This window comes from Amblyomma maculatum, chromosome 9 (assembly GCF_055883805.1).
Source record: "Amblyomma maculatum isolate TAMU_Amacu chromosome 9, ASM5588380v1, whole genome shotgun sequence".
Taxonomy (NCBI): domain Eukaryota; kingdom Metazoa; phylum Arthropoda; class Arachnida; order Ixodida; family Ixodidae; genus Amblyomma; species Amblyomma maculatum.
The window spans coordinates 76932296-76959652 of NC_139352.1; the positions used below are offsets into that span (position 1 = coordinate 76932296).

The 27357-nt window shown below is 45.9% G+C and overlaps 1 protein-coding gene across 2 annotated transcripts in view; it reads right to left on the reverse strand.

Annotated features, from left to right (window-relative positions):
- Nup153 (nucleoporin 153) overlaps positions 1 to 27357 on the reverse strand; it is a 53724-nt gene that overhangs the window by 14217 nt on the left and 12150 nt on the right. The window contains exons 2-11 of one of the 2 annotated variants that reach the window (XM_084579098.1): positions 21047 to 21164; positions 20107 to 20474; positions 18999 to 19109; positions 15550 to 15657; positions 14939 to 15028; positions 11575 to 11888; positions 10886 to 10961; positions 9370 to 9723; positions 4858 to 4939; positions 4232 to 4387 (exon numbers count right to left, since the gene is read on the reverse strand). In XM_084579098.1, coding sequence (XP_084435224.1) covers positions 4232 to 4387; positions 4858 to 4939; positions 9370 to 9723; positions 10886 to 10961; positions 11575 to 11888; positions 14939 to 15028; positions 15550 to 15657; positions 18999 to 19109; positions 20107 to 20474; positions 21047 to 21164 — 1777 coding nt within the window. The remainder of the gene's footprint in view (positions 1 to 4231; positions 4388 to 4857; positions 4940 to 9369; positions 9724 to 10885; positions 10962 to 11574; positions 11889 to 14938; positions 15029 to 15549; positions 15658 to 18998; positions 19110 to 20106; positions 20475 to 21046; positions 21165 to 27357) is intronic. The other variant, XM_084579099.1, reaches the window with a different exon arrangement.

Sequence of the window (27357 nt, forward strand, 5' to 3'; positions counted from 1 at the left end):
GTCAGCCATAAACGACACCAGCACGCTCAGCCGAGTGCCATTTGCATGCTTCTATAGTCCTATGCAACTCATGCCTGCAGTAACTAACACAATTTGTTCGTGACAGAAAGTAGATAAATGTTAAGGCGTTTCTGGTTACCTAAATAAAAAGTCATACCCACTTATAAGCTCAAGAATTTCAGTGCCTCTGGCTTCCTTGGCGTAGTCGAATATCAAAAATTGATTCTGTTCAGTAGTACATGCGTGCGGGCTAGTTGGTTAGATGAACCTGATGATTCTGTTTACTGTTCATCAGAGTAATATACACGCCGCAAACCATTGCCCATAGTTAACAACTGCTATATTTTAGGTTGTGTCCTACTATTAGACATGTGCAGCACATGCGCACTGGCCAGACCTCAGAGGAATTGCGTCATTCTGTAAGTGTTGTCCTTGCAATTATGTGATTGCTGGAAACGCCTGAACTGAACATGTCAGCTTAGATGCCGCAAATTTATTGATGTATGAAATAAAAGAAACCTCATGAAAATCTGATAAGCGGTTCCCGATATACGGCTGTCCTAAGCAGCCACACTAGGCAAAAAATTAATTTTTAGAAGACGGCCTTATAAGGTAGACAGGACGCCAATTTTATAGCTTGTCAAGATATCTCAATGAAATTATTAAGCCTGTGGCGTCGCGTGGTCTGCCAGCCGCCATCTGTTGTCGTGCTGTATGGGCCACGAGAAGTATGCGGAGGTGGACGGACCGCAGATCGGCAGCATAGCGACCGTTTTTCTCGCTGCGAAAAGTTAGCAGTGGTGCGCGGCTGTGAGTAGTAGTTCGCACGGACGATCATGCGGTGGGCATGCATGGGTCGCTCATCGCAGACTTCATGACCACAAGTCACACTGTACGCATCGCAAGCAGTCTGGCACCGCACGGCCAGCACCATCTCTTGTCATGCTGTAAGTGTCGCAAGAAGCCCGCGGAGACCCGCGGCCCGTATGTCGCTGACGTCTCGATCGCCTATCGCGCTGCGTGTTCCGCGAGTGGCGAATGGAGAGCTATGACCGCGCAACTGTAACAAATCTCAGCTGTAAACAGACCTGCACGACTGCGTTTCCCATGCTTCTGAATACTTTTTTTCTTTCGTCTTGATGATACGAATTTTTTAACGACCCCGTGAGTATAGTGTTCTAGAATTGAGAAATGTGCAGTCTTCAGCGCGTGGCAATGGGAGCGAGGTGGTCGCCGGAGCTATGAAAAGCGTAGGTGGCACTGTCAGTCGCAGGAGCGCATCAGAAGCACGTGCCGCAGAGGAAACATTAACCGTCTGCTGCTGCGGCTCATGCCCTGCGTTGATTTCGTTGCATCGCATTGCTTCTCTGTCGTATTATATGTTTTTGATGATTGGTCAAGTAAGAAAACCTGCAAAGAGCGCAGTCACAGTTCCAGCTAGTCTCCTCTGCACCCCCCCCCCCCTCCCCCTCCCCCTGAATGCTCTCTTTTTTCTTTTTCGTTTTTCTTTTTTCTCCCTCACTGCGCGCTTGACCGCTTGGCTCAAGGATGTCGAAAAGTTCTACAGATTTAGGTCACATAGCTTATATTGCAGAATATGTGGCTCGAAAGATCACGCACAAATCAAAATGCAGTAGTTCTGCATATCTCATTTCGAGCATATCATGCGCCACAAAAAGAAGAAAATGAATTCACCTCAAACTTTGACCACGGAGGTCTTCTTTATTCATCTGCGGAGCTTGCAAAGCTCGTAAACACGCTGGAAGAGTCAATTTTTTTCAGTTCAAGAATTAAGATTAATGCAAGCAGCATCCATGATTTTTCTATGTTTTTGCAAAGCGCAGAAGTTTCCGAGCCTGGATGTCCTACCCATGGCAGAGAAATGACACTTCGCATAGCGAAGTTCTACATCCAGGTGCAATTTCGTTTTTATTTGAGGTCACCTAAACCAAGGGCAGAGCTCTAAAGCATAGCAGATAAAGTACTTGAAGATGAGGTGGTGCAAATAACAGTGTTTGAGGGCTGTTTGAGAGGTATTTGAGAGGGTGTTTGAGAGTCATCCCTGCCCACGTTTCGTGCGAATTTAGCAGCTCAATTCATTCACATGTTCGTAGTTCAGCGACATATTCATATAATTCTGTAGTGTTTCATATGTTGGTACCATATTCTTGAGCTATTTATTTATATTCGCTTAAGTCATGAATTGTTTACCCTGCTGGTTTTTGAGGTCGTACGCTGTGTGGTTTCGTGCATTTAAATGAGTTCTCGATGATTTGTCTCGTTTTTTTTTTTTAAACAACTGCTTGTTCATATGTATCCGCCCACATTCGAATAATTATTCAACAGTCCCTGGCATAATTTCCATCTCTAAGCAATCTTCACATATCTCTATTTACATGCGGCGCAAACAATTAAAAGTATGCTAGCCTAGCCTAAAACACCCTCCATTGGTTTTTCAGTCCCCGCGAGCGTCGATAGAGGAATGCAGTCTAGCCGGCATAAACCAGCGCATCCGATAATAAAAAGTTATGTGACCATAAAAATATGTTAGCCAGCTGTCATTGGACCTCCCGTTACCGTTCGAGAAATAAAGCACCCAATATGTTGTTTGTCAGTTCATCGACGATCTGTATAGGACTCGATACCAGAAAAGCAACCTTAAACACAGTTCCACATATCCACATAGTCATGGCATGTTCTCGGATCCCTGGCAGATTTAAATTAAAGCTTTTTCAGTACCAATTCTCCCCAATTTCTCTGGGAGAAAAGGGGCCTTGGATGTATGTGTCTCGCCGCTTATACATAATTTCCCAGACGACGGCCGCTTTTATAGGGAACTTATTTAGTCAAGCATGTCGGAGCTAAAGCGACACAATTTATTGTTGCGCACCTTCAAGGTCCGAAGAACTACCGGTGGCAGAGGCAGTTCACCTAGATGTCTGCTCAGCGCTGATGCACTCTCTTACACACAGCGCCATCTCATGCCACCCGGAGCGGTCATCGTTGAAACGACCAGCTCGCCGGCGGTAGGCGGCACACTTCTCAATTCTAGAACACTATACCGTGGGATTCGTACCACCGAGGTTCTACTGTATTACACTTTAGGAGTGCCCATTTTGGCACTGTAAAGTATATTTCATTAGTGTTGTCTGCTACACACCTCAAGATTCATCTTTTCACCTTAGGCCAAAATGAACCACGCAGATAACAGTCCACAAGGCCGTGGGCTTCCACTTATCATTCAGACCTGCTGATAAATCTGCCCTCAACTGCAACGGCATGTTGGTGAACATGTGCAATAAGAATAAGCGGACTGGAGAAGTCCTTCAATTTTCGTTGGCGCTCCTATGCCCTCAGTAATGCCACTCTGTGCAACCGAAAAAGTGCGACCATGGTGGCTGAAGTGCAGAGCCGCCAGCCTTCCCTCTGGGTTATGGTAAGAAACTCGCGTGTGTGAATGGGTGGGTCAATAGGAGCACATATCAATCATAGTGAAATGTTTAGTAAAACAAAGCAACATGAACCTGCAGAAGAGCACAGGTGGGCGGCAATAATCATTATCATCATTTATTATACCCTTAATGGCCCCAAATGGGGTATTACATATAGAGGAGGAGGTAACACATAAAAACGACAATTGATGCTAATAACAATTAATGCTTATTCTACTGTCTATACATTTTTAAAATAAGTTTTACCTAGAGCTCAAAAATGGTTTGTTGTGGCATAAAATGTTTTTCTGCAATGTTTTATGCCAAACGGATGGGAAACTATTTCGTCGAAATGGTTTCGACTGTATACTGTTGTTGGGCGCCTTTAGGAGTATGTTTGCTCACTGTTTAGATAACACCACTGTCCTACTGAAACATACTGGTACGCATAGATTTGAACTCCTGAAACCTTATCATATCATCAAAGGTGGCAGCTCCCGCACAACTCAACCCTCACTTAAGGCGCTCTCTTCTTGCAAACAACAGCTAAAGGGGCATATCAAGCGTGCTGTGTAAAAACCTCTAATCATAGCTCACACTCTTCTGCATGCAAAACAATTGTACATTATACTGGAGATAGGCATAAAGAAGCTCAGAGGGATAAGACAGCACATTAGTGTATGAACACCCTTCTAAAGAAAAAAAGGAAGGTGGGGGGGTCAAGAACCTGGCAATTCATTACGTTTCCCAACACAGGCCAGGCCAACACAACTTTGCAGAGAGAGGGTGCATGATCACACCTTTTGTGATACTGCTGCCCTTCTTGTCATTGTTTCCCTTGGAAGTCTCCTCCTTTTGACCGCCCTTGACCTTTGTGCCTTCAGTTTCGGCAGAGGTGGCCTGAGCTGGGCGATCCATCTTGGCAGCAGGCTCTGCCGCTTTCGCAAGCCCCTGGACTGAATAACAATAGTGTACGTCTGGCATCAGCAGGTTTACAAAAGGTACAGCTCTGCACATTATCCACAAAAGTGACTGATATCTACATCGCCTTTCAGTGCAACCCTGGCACGATACTTGAGTGGACAAAAAAACAAATGCCATCTGTTGCCAAAGTTAACAGTGCACCGTACCCTCTGGATCAACAGTGTGGATGACTGCAACTAGAATGCATCCACAGTGGAACTTTAAGGAACACATTTGTGATGTGTGTAGCATCGAGAACAGCTCATTTTTGAATGAGAACAGAAATGAGAAACACCCAGTGATGATGGAAGCACTCCACTTCAATTTTATTTAGGCTTTCTTTCTGTCATGCAACATACAACTCTTCCTACTTTAATTAGTGAAGCTACCATTCTAGTCAAAACCTAATTTTCCCTGTGACAAAGTTAATTTCAAGATCCCCAAGAGCACCGGAAGGCCTCACCTGTGTCGTTCAACAGAGCCTTCTTCTCCGGCTGCTGCTCCTTTTCACCATGTGGGCCCCATGGCTTGGAAAATTGAAACTCCTGAACAATGAAGAATGAAACAGAACCATGTTACTCCAAGTCTCATGACAAGAGCTAATCGCGCTAGAGTGTACTACCTAACATCCGGTGAACGCGTTTACAGATAGCAAGCTTTCCCAGCTACTATGTGTAAAATTTTGACAAATTAAGGTCATATAACACGTTTCATGGCTAACTGCGCACGTGCAAACACAAATGGGCCGAGCCAGTGCTCATGTGACACGAGTTCGAAAGCAGCGCAGTATTGTGTCTGTGTCTGAGGTGTCAAAGTGTGAAGCAGCAGAACACAAAGAAAAAAAAAATGCAGCCATTCTTACTGATGAGAATAGGGTTTTGTTTCTACGACGTCAACTGCAAGGCGCCCCTATGCAGGCAACCACAGTCCTTGGCAGAATGGTAGTCACACTGCATCACGGTCAGTCTCAACCACACCAGCACGACAATCCTGTCGTCCAGCAAATCCAATAATGACCCTTGATCCAATCTCCCAAAAGCGAAAGCAGCGGACCACTGCTGCATTTGCCACGTAGATGCGCCGTCGGCGCTGAACTAGCTGCCGTCGCTCGTTGCCGTCGCAGACGTTCCTCTCACCTTAGTTCGTTTTATCACCATGAAACTTGCGGGGTCCTCCCAAATTTCTAGTAATTCCGCACCGCAAGCTCGTCATATCAAGATCAACTGCCTGAACATGTTTGTTACGTGGAGTTTTCAAATAAACGCACTTCAAAAGGGGTGGCATTGGGGAATTTAAAAACTTTGTAATATCAAGGAATTTGCTACATTGAGGTTCAACTGTATCCGGTCCCACACTGTAAGTATATGTTGTAGGGATTCTCCACTGTATTTGTTTCTGGGTGTGGAGCCAGTACCCCGACGGTGTTTTGAGCAAAAAAAAAAAGGGCGACCCCTGAAACATCGTTATAATCCATAGGCTCATGGTAATACTGCAATCGGACTCTGTTGAAATCGGATCGAAACAGGTGAAGTTTTTGGGGACGTGGAAATTTCCATCAGCTACCGTATTTACACAATTGTAAGTCGACCCCTTTTCCAAAATTCGAATATCCGAAGTTGGGGGGTCGACTTACAATCGAAACTAAAGCATGACATTGCTAACAAGAGCAAGACAAAAACCATATCAGAGAGGCTGCGGCGAATTTGTTTGCTCTACAGCTTTAAGTGCAACATTCAGTTACTGTGCGTGCTTCTCGGGAGGGATTTTTCTTTTTTAACTTTTACTACGAGCACAAACTGCAGCTGCGGGAGTGTTGATAGTTTACGGAAGAGCCGCTGCTTGAATCGCGGAGACCCTTCCAATTTGCGCATCGGTTATGTCGGGTCACGTGACATGGCAGCACTTCCAGGTAGAGTCGATGGTTGATGGAAGAGTCGACACCGATCATTTATTGCGCGTTCGCATTTATGACTTTACGGCCGGCTACATGCTTCGCCACGAGCTCTTCAGTCCAAAAAGCATTCGGCACTTGTTCCGTGCAGCGTTCAAGGAGGCGGCTATCATTTATGCCGAAGAAACAACTGCGCTGTGGGCCGCAAGTTCGAAGCTTCTGAACGGGTTATGCGGGAGTGGCAATGGCAGCAAGACAATATTTTTAACTGCGATGCCAAGCAAAGAGGCTTCCACACTTGGTATGCTATCCAGAGCTGGAGGCCAAGCTGGCCGCGTATATCACTGAAATACGTGACTTGCTAAGTGGAGACGAGTTGTACAGCCAGGTAATAAATTTTCGCTGTCGAGAGCATCCACTGCGGTATATTTAATTTTTTTTTTTCGTGACATGCAATCTGGGGGGGACTTACATTTGAGTCTACTTACAATCATGTAAATACGGTACACTGTCTATTCTAGTTTGCTACAGCAGTACCATCCGTGGCAGCAACAGGCTAGGCCTAGCGACATCCAGCGAGCGGCACGGCGCCAGTAGACATGAAGCTGACGCGTCCTCTTTTCCTATGCTGCAGGGAATCTTATTGCAGTGTTTTACATACAGTTGAATCCCGCTATAACGAAATTCACGGTGCACGAAAAAAAATTCGTTCTCGCGGAACTTCGTTATCGCAAAAATTTGACGTGAAACGCAGAAAGAATTGCCCAAGCAGCAGCAAAGGCGTTTAATGCCAAAAATCTGTAAGCTTGGTTTGCTTACGCTTCACGGCGAGCAACGCCGTCACCCGATTTTCGCACTCGGTCAGCAAACCCATTGCAACATCGTCGTCTCGCACAGCAACGAAATTCCTGATGACATCAAAAGCTTCCATCACCTGTACGGCGGTTGCCGCAGCCGGCGCTTCCTGTACGTCGTCGTCTTCTTCATCGGAAGAGTCCTTATCATTCCGGGCAGCTTTTATGATCTGCTCATCACTCACATCTTCGTGAACAACAACACAAGCGTCAGCGCCGATGTATTCGTCGAGCTCGAGATTAGGCGGCACGGTTCCTATTTCTCCCAGCGTTTTCCAGGCGGCCGCGATCCCCGGAGCCGGTGACGCCTCTTCGTCGTCGTCTGTAACGCCTGGTGTTAGGCCAGCAGAGTGTACGGGTCGACCTTCGGCAAATCCGGCGTGCCTGAAACAGTTCACAATTACTGAGCGCCCCAGTGTGCTCCAGGCAGCAGACATAATCTGCAGTGCCACGTACAAGTCCACCTTCGTGTCTCGGCCGGTTTCAGTGTTAAAAAGCAGCCGCTGAATTAACCTCCCGCGGTAAGCGCGCTTCAGGCTAAGAATCACGCCCTGATCGAGAGGCTGTAAGACAGACGTGCAATTGGGAGGGAAAAACCTCAGCTCCGTGTTAGTGAGCTTGACTTCGTCGGAGTGATGCGCTGAACAATTGTCCAAAAGCAAGCAAACTTTACGGCCCTGCCGCTTCATGTCGCGGTCGAATGCCATCATCCACTCGGTGAAAATAGCGCGGGTCATCCATGACTTGTTGTTCGCCTTGTACAGCACATGTAGGCTACGAGTTCCCTTAAAACAGCGCGGCTTGGCACTTTTGCCTATGACTAACGGCGGACGCTTGTCCGAGCCATCCATGTTTGTGCAAAGCAGCACTGTGATGCGTTTTTTGCTGTGTTTGCCGCCGTGACAGCGCTGCCCCTTGAAGTCGAGCGTCCTAGCCGGCAACATCTCGTAGAATAGCCCGGTCTCGTCGGCGTTGTAAATGTCTGCAGGCGCGAAGTTGCTTAAAATTCCGGCCATGTTACTCGCCTTCCAAGCAGCTGCTCCGTCCACGTCTGCTGACATTGACTCGCCGCACAACACTTTTCCAACGATGTTATGGCGGGCCTTGAAACGGTTTAGCCAGCCAATGCTGGCTTTAAAATCATCAATGCCAAGTAGGCATGCATAGTTCAAGGCTTTCTGCTGGACGATGCTTCCAGACAGGGGGACGTTGCTGGCTCGTGCTTCCACAAACCACGCATGCACTGCTTTGTCCAACTCTTCATGGAGGGGCCGCGTCACCTTTTTGTGCTTCGAGGATGTGCCTGAAGCAAGTGCCATTCTCACGCTGTCCTTATTGCCTAGAATCGTTGACAGCGAACTTGCAGGAATTCCGAAGTCTTCAGCAATTGCCGCTTTCTTCCTTCCGCTTTCTGCTTGGGCGATTATTTGAGCTTTTTGCTCAAGGGAAAGAGTTTTGCGTTTTTTCACTTGCGTTGCCATCGTGTCCTGCGGATGAAAACTCGTCGTTGTCGAAGAGAAAGGCAGCGAGTGAACAACGCGACCACGACACAAAGCCAAAATGGCGGAACTGCAATCACGTGATTTCATGCTTAATGTGGCTTTGGATTTGACTTGGACTTCTCGCCAATAAAACTAGTTTCGGTTTCGATTTTGAACGCGAAAATTTCGTTGAAGCGGAAACGCTCTGCAAAAATGGTTCGTTGTGCAGAGAAATTTAGGCCATTAATTCTTATAGGATACTCGCGGGGAATAAAAAATTATTCGTTGTCGCGGAAATTTCGTTGTGGCGGGATTCAACTGTATATCAAACTATCAATACAGCAGCGTTTTGCGATCACCTTCAGGTTCTATATGCCTGAAATCGAGTGCAGTATAATCAATGTATCACGTCTATTGTTTGGTCCCAGTATGGGGCACATGTGTTCCCATCCTCCCATTAGTTCGTGCTGCGCTACAGCTGCTGCGGTCTTACAGTCTTGGAACCTTGGAATTTTCGAACCCCCGTTACTCTAAAGCATTCTTCCGCTCACAACCTGCCGGTTTTGCCAGTGAGCAGACTTTTCGCAGCTCATGAAAGCCAAGTTTTCAGCGAGAGTGGTCTTTGCATGATTGAGATGCGGTACATCCTCAATACAGACCAGCCTCTTTTTCTTTAATATCAGTGTCAGGGTGAGCCTGTTCAAAACTGCAACGCAACCTGCCCAGCTTCTTCACTGCACTCTGCTCACCTCATCATCTTCAAGCTGTGTCCCCACCGCACCAGTGCTGATGGTGCCCAGGAACAGTGGCTTGCTAAAAGTGAATTCAGGCTCAGTAGGAATGCTGCCGTTGCTGCCGTTGCTGCCGCTGCTTCCCACTGTGGTGCTAATGGTGGCACTACTGCCCTGGACTGTGGTGCCAACGGTGCTGCCGCTCACCGTGCCAGTGCTGGAAGGTGGCGGCGCTGGTTCCTGCGGCTTGAGGTTGAACGAGAATGAAGGCAGACTCTGGATGGGCGGCAGAGGCACATGGGTTGGTAGATCTTCCTCTGGCTCCGCTGGTGGGCCGCCCACCTGGCAAGAAGGAAGCATGCCACGCTTGTTCTGCGCCAAGATGATGCCACACACACATCAGCAGCAGGGACATTAAAACTGCATCAGCTCATGTCTCCAACGTAGGACAAAGAAAGGCCTCTCCTACATTCCTCCAATGAACCGCATCCTACACCAGCTACAACCACCTTATACCCACAAACTTCCCAATTTTATGCACCTATCCAAGATTCTGTTGTCTCCTGCTACACCTGACCTCTCTCAGAACCCACACCGTTACCTAAAGGGGGTACCCGCGTCTTTGCGGCTGAAACATGGTCTTTTGGCGATCCCGAGATCTTTCTGCAACTACCTCCAAAGTTTCATTGAAAAATAGCGCCTAATTCGTACGTTACAACGTTACAAAGATGCGAATCTGCGTGCGTGGCCCTTCAAATTGAGGTCAAGTCGAGCTGAATTTTGACTGCCCGCAGTTCAAAAAATTTGCACTCCAGAACCCTAACAGTTCCGTCATGCCAGGGCAGACTCCCTATTAGAGTACCTGTGATGGTGGCAACAGGGCTTTAGGTGTGCAGCTCTAAGCACAGCCCAAAGCCTACAAATGACCTCAATCGATGTTCTCCCTCTTAATCATTCCACACCCTTTGCAAACCATCCCTCTTTCCCTCTCCTTTAAAACTGCACACCAATACAGCTGCCCCCTATGACCTCTGAAGAAGGAGCTGGGTTGGCTTCGAAATGCCGAGATTTAAAAAAAAGCTAAGCCAAGTTTAGGTTGGAGATATTTCATGGTTTATTTATGCGTATAAAAGATATGCCAATTATGCCTAGGTCACTTTTAACAAGTGCTGAATTAACGAAACTGGCTCCTCCAGTAGCACAACCTTTGCATCTCAATGTCAAATAGTGCACGCACAGAGGAACTAAAGAGGATGCATTGCTAGACCAGCTGGTCTAAAATGTCAGGCAGCAATGCACACGAGAAGAAAGCCAGCAAGCAGAACGAGAAACAAATCTGTGACAGAGGTTACAGAGGCTTCTGGGTTACAAACAAGCTCATCTTATTGGTAGCATTGGTAGCTTATCTTGTCAGTTTATAAGACACATCAAATTATCTACATGTCGAAATATTCAGCCATGCCAATGAAGTACATTTCTTTCCGAGTGAGGCACACAATATGCGCCACGACAGTTAAGGCCAGTACTGGCTCACCTTAATCGGTGGTGCATGAGCAGAGTGGATCACGCGAACCATCTTGCCCCCTCCCGCGTCCCGGTCAATTGCTTTCCTGAAATGCACAGTAATGGTGAGCCAAGGAAAACATCACGTGTGTCACGCAAGAGACTCGTACCATCATTCACCCCACAAAGTAAACATTTAGTAAAACATAAAGAAAGCAGCAATTGCCAGTTCTTGCCAAGACAAAACAAGGAATTGGAGCAGGGAACTGGATGCTGATGTCAGTGCAAATAATTCCTAAACACGGCGTACCAGCACAAGAAACTTTTCCAGCGTACCGAGCTGGAAAAGTTGTAGACACAGGGTTCTACAAATGCAAGGCTGAGTGATGATTTCCACTGACCACTGTAAAACACAGAAACATTTTTGGCTTCTTAAGTAGAACCAGCACAGAAACCAAACATCTAACAGTGTTAATAACTTAGTGCTATTTTTGGCTTCTAAGTAGAACCAGCACAGAAACCAAACATCTAACAGTGTTAATAACTTAGTGCTTTACACTGCTGACTGCAAAAGCTAACGTCCCATTGCTGCTGCACTTTCATTCCACACAGCCATTGCTTTCTCTAAGCTTTTTCTAGTGGCAAGACACCTTGTGCTCTCACATAAGCGAGCACTTTAGTTTACTTCGTGGCAAAGATGTCTCGAAATGCAGTACGCACCTACTAGACGGAGGCTCCCGAGCGGGAGCCACCGGGGGCTTCGGTTTGGCTGCTGGGAGCAGTGTACCGCTGGCCTCCACAGCAGAGGAAGGGGGCTCCGTCCTTGGTGCGTCCTGCTTCGGGGCTTCGACCCGAGGCACCTCGGGCCTCAACGTTTCAACCCTAGATCCCCTTGCCTTATTAAGGGCTTCCATCCACGACGATTCAGACCCAATACTCTCTACTCTAGACACCTCTAACCGAGACGTCTCTGTCCGAGCAGGCACTACTGTCCTGAGGGCTGGCCTAGCTGCGCTTCTGACTGGAGGCCCTCCCTGTAGGTGGAGGAAGAGAGAGAGGGCATACTACTGTCACGGGCACTGCACCGGGAAAGCTGAAAAGTCGAAATTAAAAACTTTGCGACAGCCAATGAAAGGAGAGCACCGTAAACCACCAGGTACAAGAGTTTAACCCCTGCAAAGCGTCAAACCAGGTGGGTAAAAATATTGGCTGTGCAACAAGGTGCATTTGCTCATCAGCCAAGTAAGGGTTCTCAGCTTTGAGGGTTCTCACTATATACATGTAATGATGGAGAATTTTTGTTTGCGGGGTTTTCGCTGCACGGAAACAGTGCAGACATTGTGCCTGAAATTTCGCACCATACTTAAGACACATGCTTACAATGATATGCTGCCACCACCTATACTCTACCTCTGTAGTTCTGTGCAGCACTGCCAAAGCTACGATGAGTGTAGAGGTGAGGTCTGACTACAGAATGTAGTGCCAGTATAAAGTGGTCATAAAACATATGGGATGGCAGGCTTTGAAGTGTGCATTTGCAAAGAACAATTTCAAATCGAGCCTTAACGCAAACTCAATTTAAATGCAATATTTCGCGATTTTACTGTTCGCAACTTTTGTATATGCAGAAATCATGTTTTCGACATGGCGGTGTGCTTCGAAGCAGGTCGACTCGCTTCGCAGTCAACTCGGTGTTACTGAATTTTTCGGTTCGTTCATTAGTTATAATTGGTGCATCTGGCGTTCATTTGGCCTCATCTCATCTACAGCAACATTTATGAGTGTTAAGTTGCCTTTAATTAGTATTTCGGGTGACGATTTTGCCTCTACCAGGCCTAACAAGATAGTTGGTGCAATGAAAAAATGGTTGCAGTTCAGAAAACCAGATGGTGCCACCTCGTTGAAAGTTGCCACAGCGGCTCCATTTGCATGCAATGAACTAAAAGCGCGAATGTGACAAATAGCGTAAAAATACCCAAAAAGCAATTCTAAAACTTACGAATGTTTTGTTTCAAGGTTTAGTAGATAGATTCTATTTATACTTTTGTACAACCACATCGGCATATACAGCAAGCTGATGACATGGCATGGAGGAGCACGGTTTATGCACTCTCACGATTAGCTGAACATGGCTCCTAGCTTTCACAGTGCTGCAAGTGATGAGATAGAGTACAGGAAGAGTGATAAAGTTGCTGATGCTACTTTTTTCCAGAATTATTATTAGTACTGTCACAAAGGTTTACTTTTATCTTTAATAACAATGCCCCTAGCTCATTTATTAGCGACACAAAAGGTCTCGGCTCTTGAGTCCAATTTTTTGCAGTTCTGAGTGCAGTAACTAAAACACTGTTTCAAATGCTTCCCCCCTTTTATTCAAGAATTTTTCATTTATTCAGAACCTGCAACAAAGTAATCTGACCACCTGGGAAACTTTTTAAAAAGAAACTTGACCCTCTCGCATGACCTGCAGGGTTTGCTACTGAAGCAAATAAATTCACTCGTATTTATTTATTTTCTTGGCTGCCCCATCTCCCCTACTTAAGCAAATGAAAAACAGTGCTACCCAAATGGAACATCACAGCACCAACTTTTTTACTTCGAGATATTTGAACAAAATTTTCAAGGCAGCATCATAGCACAATGTTCGAAGACCTACAAAGTTTTTTTGGAACTGCGTTCAATGGTTCTAAGTCAGAGGAGTATATTGTGAATACTCCGGGCATTAGGGCAGGCCCGGAGTTTCGCGAAATGTGCTAGCAATTTGAAATTCATTATAGTCATTTCCTGAATAGTTACCTCAAGACAAGACAAAGCCTTTTTTCTGAATTTCACTGCTGAAAAATTTTACCACAGACCCAAATTTAGTGTTACCATATATAACTAGATCAGCATTAACCAAATTTTAATTAATAATCATTAATTTCAGACAATCTTTTGAAAGAAAGAAAACGGAAGCCTTGACCTCAAACATTTATTTCGGTGGGGAATAAAAAAACAACTTCGTGAAAATCTGATAAACAGTTGCAGAGATATGACCGGACTATGCAGCCACACTGGGAAAAAAAAAAAAAAAAAAAAAAGAGTTCTAAAAGGTTGATAGAAGGTCAACCTTTTTTGTTTTCCCAAGATATCTTAAGGCAATTTTCAGGGTAGGCTCATAGCCAGGACATTTGAATAATTACTAAGTTTCATAGAGCTGTGCAGGCCGTTTCTCAAGTTATCAAAATAGGTCACATGGGTCCTTTATGCCAGGCCTGGAGAATCTGCAAAATGTGCTGGCATTGTGAAATTCATTATGGCAATTCCTGGATAGGTACCATAGGGCAAGACAGCCCCATTTCTAAACTTCCTCAGTTTCTAAGTTCCGTTATAGCAGATGCTAAAACATTGGAAGCATCGGTGCAGTCGCTGGCGGTGCGCTTCGCCATGCTGACAGCCATCATAGCACGCTTTTATGCACTGAATGTGTGTCGCATCATGAGGCATCGTCACCGAATACGCAACAATCGACACGTTACAAGAGGCTGTTCAGAGGCAATGGCGACATATAGTAATGACAGCTATAGCAAAAGTTGTGAAAGAGGAAGAGAATGCACAAAGCACAGGACTGCCAACGACAAGAACAAAGAGCCTGCTCCATTGGGCAGATGACGCACAGGAGTGGCCGGCAGAGGCCATCTGTCAGCACGCGTGGCAGTCAAAAGCAGCCACCCGACCACACCGCCACCGAAGGTGGCAAAAGAGAGCACAAGAATTCACACACACACTAACACACACAAAGAAAATCAAGACAATGATGGCGGCACTCGGTTTGATGGGAGAAAAATGGCGGACGTGCAAACTTTCGGAATTCTCGGCGCTTGCTCATGGCTCCAGGGCTGCTGCAGCTTGTTATATAATCAACCTCCAGTATTTCTACAACGAACCATGTATTGAAAATTACAGAAACGACAATTTATAACACATACTACTAGAATATACTCTCTCTACCAAAAATCAACTCTTTCTCAATTTTTTGGCTTTCAAAGGTCGCGTCCCCCCAATGCAAACTGGCAAAAAAAGCTCCCCAGAGGAAACATCAGACCTGTGTTGGTGTTGGAGGATCTGCACGGTGTGGGAGGCTCCATGTGCCGCTGCTGGGCATCCTACTCTTCAACGGCACACGCTTGGCATCCTGCACAGAGGTTTCAAGACAATTCAGTCATGCCTCGCTGCAATAGAATTAATGGGACCTGCTAAAATGTCAGTGCTGACACCGGACAGTTCATTTCCAGCGTGGCTTCGGTCTCGTACCATTTCAAAATCAGTGTGACAGCAAGAACACAGGCACATCAATCAGTCCTGACAACTGCTATCACAGTGCTCCAGCGAAAAGTCACAAACTGCTCAGTGATGAGCTGATTTGCCTTGACCACCATGTGAATGAAGAGCAATGCTAGGGAACACCACTAGGGTATTTGAGTTAGAAACACTGGTGGACGCCACCAAAGATAGCTACTGCTTCAGTGTTATTTTTTGTTTTTATTTGTAGGGTTTAAAATCCCACGATTTTAAACCCAAAGCGACTCAGGCTATGAGACACGCCGCAGTGGAGGACTGGAAATTTCGACCGTCTAAGGTTCTTTAACGTGCACTGACATCTCCACAATTTCAGTGATGAAGATGTTAGAATGGAAAAGTTACATCCATGCATACCGATATAGGTGTTGCCATCTTCTCCAAGGTGGCCAGAATTTGGCGGGTAGTGTTGCTAAGACCGGCAGCAGCTCCCGTGGACTTTGCACCTCGTGCCACAATGGGTACCTAGAGTGAAACACCAGACCAGAGATCCGAGACAGCTAAAAGCACTTGCAATACTCCATAAAGTAACAATCAAGCCTGCCACACACCCTGTAAACCCCCCCCCCCCCCCCATGCCCAGTCGCCAAACTGATTTTTCGAACTCAGCAGGATCCGGGAAATGGCCCAAATAATTTAACAGTCCAATAAATCCGTGAAAGAAAAAAAAAGAGAGAGAGAGAGAGAAAGAAAAACTTTCCTTAACTTTGCTGCTCCCCATGTTTCATTTATATGTTGATACAGTCGATCCTGGATATACTGAATTATTGCTTATATCGAACTCTCTAAACATCCCCTTGAAAACCCCATTCAAAAGTATAGTAGAGGTGTTTGTGTTTATCGAACCCCCATTCAAGGTAACATTCAATATATCGAAATGCATGCCATGCCCCTGCAAGGGGTGCTTCTCATAATGGCTTTCTCATCATCATCTTTCACATGCGGAGCCAAGTCAGGTGCGCAGCCTTGAGCATCTGCTGGCAATAGTACTAAAATTGTAAAACCCCTTGATGAGGTGAATATTGAGTCCGAATGAAAAGTGCCCTCTAGTCCAGCAGTTCGCTCGCAACACGACATATCTGTCATGCGGAGAAGCTAAATACCCGATGCTTGTGTGGTGAGGTCTGCCTAGATGACCGAAAGCTCTCAGCAGATCTTGCGTCTCCTGCTTTGCTGCAGAACGAGAAGTGTTTGCACGTGCGATTCCCGGCAGTAGGCCGCCAGGCACGGCATAACTCCATGAAGAATGCCACTAGTGTAAGCGTACCGTATCCACGCTTCTAGGTCTCAGTAGAGCTCCTCTAATGCCATGTTATATACATCAAATTATCGATGTATCATCAAACTATTTCATGACCCCCTTTCAAATGTGATATACCCGCGATTGAGAATTATAGCACAGTGCACTCTGCTAATGTGATCACACAATCATGAGGTGAAGCATTTTTAGGACGCAGCCGTGCTGTTAGTAAAGAGGCACCAATGCTACTGAGTCAAACTGCGAAAAGGGCAGTGGTGACACTTGGAATTTTGGAGCAGTTTTTCGACACTGGTGACTGTTTTCGTAAAATAAAGCACTTGATGAATCCGTGAAAAATCGGCATTGTCACTCGGCTTTTTATCTGAAAAGTATAGACAACCTCATTCTAGGAGCTCATTAAACACAATTGCCGTGATACAAACGGTGTTCGGTAATTTCTAGGGCCCTTCAATAAATCACACTCCTGGAATGATTTGCACATTTTTCATAAAGACCGAAGAAATGAGAGTTTACTGTGTTGGCAATGTGGCCACTGCCTTTTCTATCTCATGCGACAATACCACTAGAACAGCAGCTACTTGTCTGGCACATTTATGCTTTTGGAACTTTCCACTTTTCACCATGATATGGTGCCAATGTAAACCTCACACTCTAGTGCTAGCGAATAATATTCAGCTTCCATAGGTAATGACGATCGCAGGGAAAAACTAAAACGGAGCGGAATGAGAGCCTCTGCAAATGCACTTGACCCCCCCCCCCCCCCACGTGCAAGTTATCTAAGTCACAACGGACGATGCTCATGTTTCATTTACAGCCAGATTTCATGCTCTTTGCAGGCCCCCATGATAAGAATAAAGAGCATACCGTTATTTTCACTGCCTCAAGACTTGAAGGAGAGAATACTCTCTGCTTAGTACAAGCCTTTGTCATCAGCCACATAGCCCATATATGCCCTTACTTACGTCTAAAGTCAGCTGGAAAAAAAAAAAAGCGGAGGCCGTAATAAGAAAATGCATCACACAAGCAGTTGGGCTTCCCATTCACAGAGCGACAAAGAGTCTTAGGCCTCGTGGTTCATAACACCCCATTACTGAAGCGGTCACTATCTCATAATATGAACGGCTATCAGGCGCATCAACAGGCAGATACATTCTGTCCACACTAGGCATAAATTACATAAATTACGAACGACAAGGCGATTTGACAACTGACCTTCCCAAACATATACGAGAGCTTTTAGTCATCCCACCGATACCTCAGAACATGAACCCAAATTTTCACCCTGAACGTCATGCAGAGAGAGCCAAATCTTTGACCAAACATTTTTTAATGATACATTTGTAGTGTATGTCAATGCAGCAGATTCCTCGGCTGGAAAGATGGTAGCTATGGTTACCCCAGAACATGGTACAGTCATAATTGGGGCACTATGTACATACTTAGCACACACATATTGGAGAAGAAGCAGCCATTGCGGGATCCTCGGTAGAAACCATAGTCAGAGACTTAAAACTGGCAACATGCAATTACACGGGAAGAATCTCCCGATAAGAGCGCGTATTGTGCAAAACTGTCAGCCCTCGTGGCACATTCATCTAATCTGGATGCCTGTTCATGCCTCCCTTGCTGGCAATGAGGCGGCTCATAACCTAGCTCGAGAACTGTCCCGCCGAGCTGGGTCCCCATGCAGCCCACCCACTCTAAACTCTGACAAGGACAGGTTGTTTTCTTAGAAAAATCCTGCAGAATTACAGGTTTGCCAGGCTCAGATTCCCCCCTGCAGACAGAATGCTGTCCAAACGCCAGGCCAAAGCATGGCATAAACTTAAAATTAATACTTATCCAGATCCCCAATTATGTTGCCTATATTCAGAAGGACTCTATTCTGACAAATGTAAAAATTGTGATGCCAAAGCCAATCTAAATCATATGATCTGGAAATGCCCACAATCCCTACCTACGAGCCACTTCATATATGACTCTGATCACTGGGAGGCTCTACTGCTCAGCCCCGACCCGGGGAAACAGATAAAGCTCATCAACCTTGCTGAAAACGCCGCCGCTACCCAAGGGATAGCAGCTGTCCGCTGGAAATAAAGTTTCCCCGCCACCACCACCACTGCCTCAAGTAGCAACGATGAACAAAGGACCAAGCTAGTCCATGCGAATGACTCTGCTTAAATCCAAGATGGCACAGTTCACCATGGCCCAAAACCAATCACAGCGATGCCCAGTTGCCTCTATATTGCACCAAAAAACATCTCCACAGTACTGCTAGTGCCAATTTTAATCTGAAGAACCGAACTTTACTAACGACTCCAGACTCGTCAAAATGTACCTGTTCCTATGAGGCATGTAACGGTCCCTGAATGAAGTTCAAAATATCGTGCAAGTCCAAATTATGGGAGTCCGAAAAATCGGTCGGCTACTAGACACACAGACAAGTAAACAGCATGTGTAAGTGCCTTCTGACCAGCGATGTCTGGAAGAAAGAAAGAAAGAAAGAAAAAAAAACACCACCTGTGCAAAAGGAGCTGCCACTTACCGAAGAGGACTGGGAAGTGGCCAGCATCCGCAGCCGGTTCTGGGCGGCTGCTCCTCCGTATGTGGTCTGACCAGAGTAGAAAGGTGACTGCAGGGGGTTCTCATACCAGATCTGTGTGCAACACAAGGATAGTGAGAAGGTAGCCCACACAACTCGTCAGTACTGAGAAGGAACTCACTAGAGCCATCCCCTGTGGATATCATCGAAAGATCAATAAAGCTAATGCAACGGACAATTAAAAACTTCCATGCAAGATGCAAATCCTTGCATATATAGGCCGGCGTGCAGCACTAGAAATGAGCATGTTTCGGTCCTAGCCAAAGGGGCCCTTCTATCTAATCAAACCAAAATATATATATAGCTATAAATTATTGGACACACCTCACCTGCACACACAACATCTGCAAAATAGCTTTCAAAGAAACGCACGCACTGACAATATTAAATACACAGGGGAAATCCTGCTAAAGTTTTCTGTCATGTTCAAGTGCCACCTATGTTGGAATTGACAAATTTCAGCCAAGTCATGTCTCATGCAAAATATTTAGTCATGTAACAAAAGTGTCAAGTTCAACACAACCTCTACAAAAGTAAGCCACCATAGATTACCTTATGGCACTGCATTCTAGTGTATATAAGTTACTGGTTCATGATAGTGCCTAAAGTCAAAAAAGCTGCTTATTAATACTAGGACAGGAATGATAGATGGAGCGAAAAACATGCAACACTTATATTAATGCAGCCCACTAGATGGAATGGTGAAATGGCAAGGCCAACAGTGACCTACAAAAAAGTTATCAACATAGGTTTGGTTTATCAGGTTTAACATCCCAAAGCGACTATGGATATGAGAGACGCCGTAGTGAAGGGCTCCGGAAATTTCAGCCCCCTGGGGTTAGCATGCACTGGCATCGCACAGCACATGGGCGCCTTGATTTTAGCCTTTATCAAAAAGCGGCCGAAGCAGCTGGGATTTGATGCCACGTGGTCAAGCGCCATAACTACTGAGCCACCAAGATGGGGCCATTAACAGAGGAATAGTTGCTTAACTGTTGTTCCTGTATTACATTAAAAAGCAAAAAAACAAAATGAGAAGAGACAGGGCAACCTTTCGCCTCTTGCTGGACGCAGCTGCAGCATTCATCCAGCTGCTCGGGCTTGGCGTAGAAGCCGGCCTTTTGGATGGCTGCTCTAACGACTGGTCCGCTAACCGCTCAGATAACCGCTCAGACAGCTGGCCTGACAACCGTCCCAAAGAGGGCCGCTCCAATGGCCTTTCCAAAGTCCGCTGCAATGGAGTCTCCGGCCGTGGCACCACAGGCACAGAGAAATTGGGTGGCCCGTTGGCTGTCTCATCCCCCTCATCTGGCCCCACAGCGCAGTCACGCGTTGGGCGTGGTGGTGATGACGGTGCTGGTGATGGCATCAGTGGCGCCTGTGGTGCCAGCGGCACAAAAGGTGCGGGCTCCCTTTCACCTGCAACAAAAGGGCCACCCACGCCAAAAACGCCATCAGTCAGAAGTGAGACTCTCGGGTAAGCTATGACGAGCAAATTAAGAATTCCCCAGAACCACAAGGCAACAGAAGTGTGCACACTTCACAGGTTTTGATACAGCAAGACAAAAATGCAGTTTTTTAACGCACCAAAACCTAAATGCATGAATGTTTACCATCACTATGAAGCATTTTCTTCATTCTGAGCCAAGCAGTGTTGAAACCACACACTGCTGAGAGTCATTGTCCTAACGCCCGAAACTGGCACACTGCAAGAAAAGCCTTTCTTAGGGAAGAAAGGGAAGGGAGGAGCCCGAAGTAGATCCTTGCATAAAGATTGGAGTGAAGGGGGAGAGAGAGCGCTAATCTGCCTAATCTGAAGTCTTGTTCAAGTTGCAGTGCGAAGGCCAAGCAACAAGTCTCATGTTATGTACCAGCTGTAAGTAGCCATACATTACAGTGGAATATCACTGATACGATTCTCACGGGCAATGAAAATTAAAACATATTATCCGACGACCATATCATATAAGCGTCAAGTTGAAGTGTCTCACCATTAGCCAACTCGGACCTTTCCTCGGCTTCGCTGCTCTCAGGCTCGCACGAGGCGTCACTCAGCCAGGATGGCGTCAGGAAGTGTCGCACAGCCGATGTCACTGTCTGCAGGACCGTCTGCAGAGAGAACAGAGAGGCACGGGACTATGCTTAGACAATGTGCATGCCCAAACAGCACCTCTGTGGTCATGCCACTTAAAGGAACAAAGTTTAAAAAGTGATACTGCAATTATCCAGAAATGTCAAGCCAGACAGGCTGCAGGAAGGTAGTAGTCAACCACATGACTACCTATCCTAGGCAGCCCAACTGCATGGCAAGTGAAAAAAGCAAGAAAGGTGAGAAGTGGGCACTAACACATTCAAACCTCCCACTGGAAAGCAAGAAGCAAGCATCACCATTACAAAAGAAGTGCATCTGAACTCGTTATGCAAGGGTTTAGGAGACTTTGAAACTCATCCATCTTAAATTAAAAGGGCTAGTGCATAGGACAGGGATGGAGAAATAGAAAGACCGGACAAGTGGTAAACATGAAGCGAAATTTTACTGTAACATAAAATACATTTCTGTTTCTTCATCCCAGTAAAATGCGATGGTCTCTCTAGTTTAACCACTACACGCACCAGACCAGCTTTCTGCTTTGACACATTCATATGTTGAAGTCATTTAAGCCAAAATTGTTGCACAGCATCACAACTCCAGCAGTTCTTCTACAAGTAAGGTGTTCCGTATCCAGCCCAACCAAGTTTCGTTCAGTTCTTGCACCCCAAATGGATTTCTTACAATAGGATCAAATGACCTCCATCCAAAATGCACGTTGAAGAAATTCTTTGTCTACGCTATAAATCTAGCGCAGTTATTCTAGATGTGTTATCTGTCATTTGTTCACCTAAGCTTTATGCCTCTCATTATCAATGTCATAGCTTAACTTAATGATAAGTTCGACAAGATGTTTCAAATGCAACAGGCCACAACACAGGTACTAAACAGACCATTTATTGACATTTTATAGCACTGTTCAGGCCTAATGTCCAACTCCAAGATTTTCACTAAGAATCATAACTGTGCACAGTTATCGCCAACGTTCCTTCAGAGTTTGTAGCAGAATAAGACAATTTGCACCTGATTTTTAAGTCGAAAAATGGCATCCTGTTCTGCCTGCTAAATTCTAAAGGTAATAATAAATATAAAACAAGAAATCAATGATCCATTTTAATTTATAAGGTGTACTGATGGCATGCTTGAGTAGTGTGCACCACAGTGGCGAAAGAGAATTAATCTCGGAGCTTCTACCTTATGAAGCCCAATACCTTTCACCTTCCCACCAAATGGCCTCGGGGTTTTCTTTATTAATAAATTCATCAGTTAATTCATTCATTATGACACTGCACATTAATTATCAATGATCACGAAATGAAGCAGTGGACTCCATATAGTTCACAGGCCAACAACAACCGCTAATAAAACAAGATGCAGAGGTGCTGCTGTCACTTAGTGGGAGTTAGCGGCTCACGGTATGTGCCCTCGGGAGTAATTTAAACAAAAGTTTATAAAGTAGTCCTTTGATTTCACACTGCACACAAGAGCCCTCGTTAACAAAAGCCAAGTACCTTTCTGGAAGGACCTGCAAGTATAAACAATCACTTACAATCACTTAAAAACAATTAAATCTGTGCACGGCAGAGTGGCCATGCTGAGGGAGATGAGGTTGCTGCAGGCTACTGATGAGGTTAGCCTTGCAGATTCGGTTGGCAATAGTGACCACAAGTCAGGCACATACACAAAACCACACACAATAGTCAATAATCGGGCATGTACGTGGCCCACACAAACAGAGGCAAATGGAATTCTCATTTCACAGAGCCACTAAAGAGGGGGCCTTCATTATTAGCTGGCAAAAGCAGCACCATTTCAAAGCTGCTATATCTTTTTAAATTTGTCACAATAAATATGTACTGTGATAACGGACATTGCTCTCACAACAGGGCACTAAACATTCCTCAGCAAACCATGCAAGTTTCTCAAGTCAGCCAACAGCCTACTGTGATCACTAAATTTGCTGGTAAATGCAGCTATTCAAACCAGACAGCTTTTGTAGAGGGCAGTTTTCAAGCAAAGTGATAAGCTATTAATCCACCAGAACAGAATATACCCCCCGACAGCCTTCCATGGCCCATGTTTGTAAACACTATGTTGGCCTCTAGCTTAGCTATCTAAATAAGCAGGTTAGATCAGCATGTAATACCTCGATAATGCTCTGTCAAGGGGGCATTATCAAGACATAGATCCTAAGCCTTTCTTTAAAATTTACTAGGCATTTCAAATTTACTATGTGTTTTCTTCATGCCTCAATTACTGTAGTCCAGTCTGGATTACGACAGCTAAACAAACTGTTTGCAAAAGAAAATTGTTCGCATAATTAAGAATATTCCAGATCTTGTACTGGCACATCTCATTTAAAAATAGGAATTGTTAGGAGCTGAACACAACCACAAATATTGCTTTCTATGATCATTTCGTTCTACTACTGCAGCCTCAAGATTCTTTTTTCACGCCCCTTGAGCATCATTAGCTGGCTATCTTGAGGCAACTTCCACATTGCTTATGGACACACTGTGCTATCTGGCATGTATAACAGTGCAATTGATGTTTAGTTTTCGATGCAGTTTTCCTTTCCTTTCTTTCTCGCAGCGCTATTTTTCGAACGCCCCACTGAATACTATACTTCGTTTCACAGCTGTTTGCAGCACTACGAAAGCTAAGACCGATCTGGGCCAATAAGGATAGCATGCATTGCATGACTGTGTTCCTACGTGCCTATCGTTGACGACACAAAAGATTATGAGCACAGCTATGCAGTGCGCACCACCCTCACTGGCCCACATCGCTCTTAGGTTTCGTAGTGCTGCACACAGCTTGTGAAACAGAGTATAGTATGTTTATTAGTCCACTAACAATGCCTATCATGCCGATTTCGGAGTCTTCCGCATTGCTTATGGACAGGCTGCACTATCTAGCATGTAATCAGACTGAAGTTTCGTCTTAGTGTTTTTTATTTTCTCAAGAGGAGTCACTTTCTTTAAAAAGTTCTGAAAGCGCGGTAGCGTCCAAGTTGAAAACGAGAATGGCCAACTCGAAAATACTGCAAATCTCGGGCCTTTGCCTAATCTGCAGTTGATTTCATTGGCATCCTTAGCAGCAGCCAGTGAGAACATGCTGCTCTTACCGCCAGAATTCTGTTATGACAGTGACAACAGAAACTAGGCTGGATCATTGGCATCTGTGCGCCATTTAGTTTCGTTTTAGTCTTTCTTTAGCGTGTCCAGTCATTATTTTACGAAAGCATACTATTCAACTAAAATATTCCATTTTTACAAAATGTTGGCCAACAAGAGGCCAAGCATTCTGCATACTCCACAAAACATTCAAGTTTTCGTTACAGGTACAAGTACATAATTACAAGGTTTGTTCATTTTACTTTAAATCTTCTTGGCAATAAAAATTTTGCATTGCAACACATAATTCGTTCATAAAGATATGCCTAAAGAGCACACTTATTTATTGAATCCAACACCTTTCACACAGAAAAAAACTATCAAAACCTACAAAATATGGTCATTTTCCCAAGGTAAGGAAAGAGTTAATATCTACTCCCTGGACTGTTCATCATTTCTGAACTAACTATAATGTGTACAAAAATTGCACTATACTCTCCCTGCCATTCTCAACATGCATCAATAAACAAAATTTCTCCCCTACAAAAAAAAAAAAAAATAAATAAAAAAAAAAATAAAAAATCACTTGCGGCAGTATTTTAAGAAGTACTTTCTTCTGGGCGAGTTGGTTCTTATCAGCAAAACGAAAAAACGTAATAGGTAGCAGAAGAAAGAGGCGTAAACGACAGGACAGAGCGCCAAAGTATTTTGCATATATTGTTACGAGGCACGTCGAGATATTGAGAGGCGATGGTACGTCGTAGCCGCAACAGTTCACCGTCAGGGACACACTCACAGGAGAACCAGACGTAGCTGCAGCGTCGTCTTTCTCTACTAGCCCAGCACTTCGTCATCGTCTCTTTCACTGCGTACCATAACAATACCCCCCCCTCGGAAGAAGCACAGCCCCGGTGCGTAGACTACACAGGTGAGCGCGAGATATAAGGTTTGAGACGGGCGACATGCACGACTTCTGGATGATGGTTTGCCGGAGAGTGGCGGTTCACAGGGATAATCTCGTACGTCACGTCAGTAAGTTGCCGCAAGACCTGGTAAGGGCCCACGTAGCGGGGCAGAAGTTTCTCGCACATGCCTATACGTCGAGCAGGGAGCCAGAGGAGTACGAGGGAGCCAGGAGGGTAGTAGGCGTCACGGTGCTGGAGGTCGTAACGGTGCTCTTGAGAACGCTGGGACGCACGAAGCCGGTCTCGAGCAATATGACAGGCGGCATCAGCGCGGGCGATGGCATCAGAAGCGTAACTGCAGGAGGAATCGTCAAGAGGCAGTAAGGTGTCTAAGGGAAGTAGAGGGTCGCGGCCGAAGAGTAGATAAAAGGGAGAGTATCCGGCGGTATCATGTCGTGAGGAGTTATAAGCGAATGTTATGAAAGGTAAAGAGATGTCCCAGTCACGGTGATGGTCAGAAACATACATTGACATATCGGTCAGGGTACGATTAAGGCGCTCAGTAAGACCGTTCGTTTCTGGATGGTAGGCTGTTGTGAAGTTGTGGCGCGTAGCGCATGAGCGCAGAAGGTCATTAACAACTTTAGAAAGGAAGCAGCGACCGCAATCGGTGAGCAGTTGACGAGGAGCACCATGAAGCAAGATGACGTCATGCAAAAGAAAGTCTGCAACGTCGGAGGCACAGCTGGTGGGGATAGCTCTGGTTATGGCATACCGGGTGGCGTAATCGGTCGCTACGGCAATCCATTTGTTCCCTGAAGTCGATGTGGGGAATGGCCCGAGTAGGTCGAGACCAACTCGAGAAAAGGGCTCAGTTGGAACTGCGAGTGGTTGCAGGGGCCCACTAGGGTGAAGAGACGGGGTCTTCCTGCGCTGGCACACCTCACAGGCGGCGACGTAGCGACGAACAGAGCGGTAGAGGCCAGGCCAGTAGAATCGCCGTCGAACATTGTCGTATGTGCGGGACACTCCAGGTGCCCTGCTGTAGGAGCATCATGAAAGTGCGCAAGAACAGCAGAGCATAGATGTGTCGGGACAACAAGCAAAAGGTCTACACCATCTAGGCGCATATTGCGTCGGTATAATGTGTTATTAAGCAGCACAAACATACTGATGGGCGGATCGGTGCTGTCGTTGCGCAGGTGATCAATAATGGGGCGCAGGGAAGGATCACGACTGTTCGACGCCGATGTGGAGAAGTTCGAAATGGACAAAATGCAGTCGTCAGCAGTATTGTCAGGAAGTTCAGGAGGGTCAACGGGGTGGCGGGACAAGCAGTCGGCGTCTTGATGTAGGCGGCCTGACTTGTACACAACAGTAAACGTGTATTCTTGTAATCGCAAGGCCCAGCGACCTAAGCGGCCAGTAGGGTCCTTAAGTGATGACAACCAACACAAGGCATGATGGTCCGTCACTATGCTGAAGGGCCGCCCAAACAAATAAGGGCGGAATTTGGTCAACGCCCAAACAAGTGCAAGGCATTCGCGCTCCGTAATGGAATAATTGCGCTCGGACTGAGATAGAAGGCGGCTGGCATAGGCAATCACACGAGAGTGGCCGTGCTGGTACTGGGCAAGGATGGCGCCAATACCATGTCCGCTAGCATCGGTGCGCAGTTCTGTAGGCGCAGACGGGTCGAAGTGCGCCAGTACAGGAGGAGCGGTGAGCGTGGAAATGAGCGTTGTGAAAGCCTGAGCTTGTTCATGGCTCCACGAGAAATTCACGTTTTTCTGCAAAAGGGAGGTAAGGGGCCGTGCTAGGTCAGCGAAGTTCCGAATGAAGCGACGGAAGTAGGAGCAGAGCCCGAGAAAACTTCGCACATCACTTGTATTACGTGGTGTAGGGAACTATCGGACTGCACGAACTTTATCAGGGTCGGGCTGCACACCATTTTTGTCAACCAAATGTCCCAGGATTTTGATCTGGTGGCGGCCGAAGCTGCATTTTTTTGCGTTGAGTTGAAGACCGGCGCAGCGAAAGACTGCCAGTATCGTAGAAAGCCGTTCAAGGTGACTTGTGAACGTGGGAGAGAAAACGACGTCATCTAAGTAGCATAAGCACGTTGTCCACTTAAAGCCACGGAGAAGCGAGTCCATCATGCGCTCGAAGGTCGCAGGAGCGTTACAGAGGCC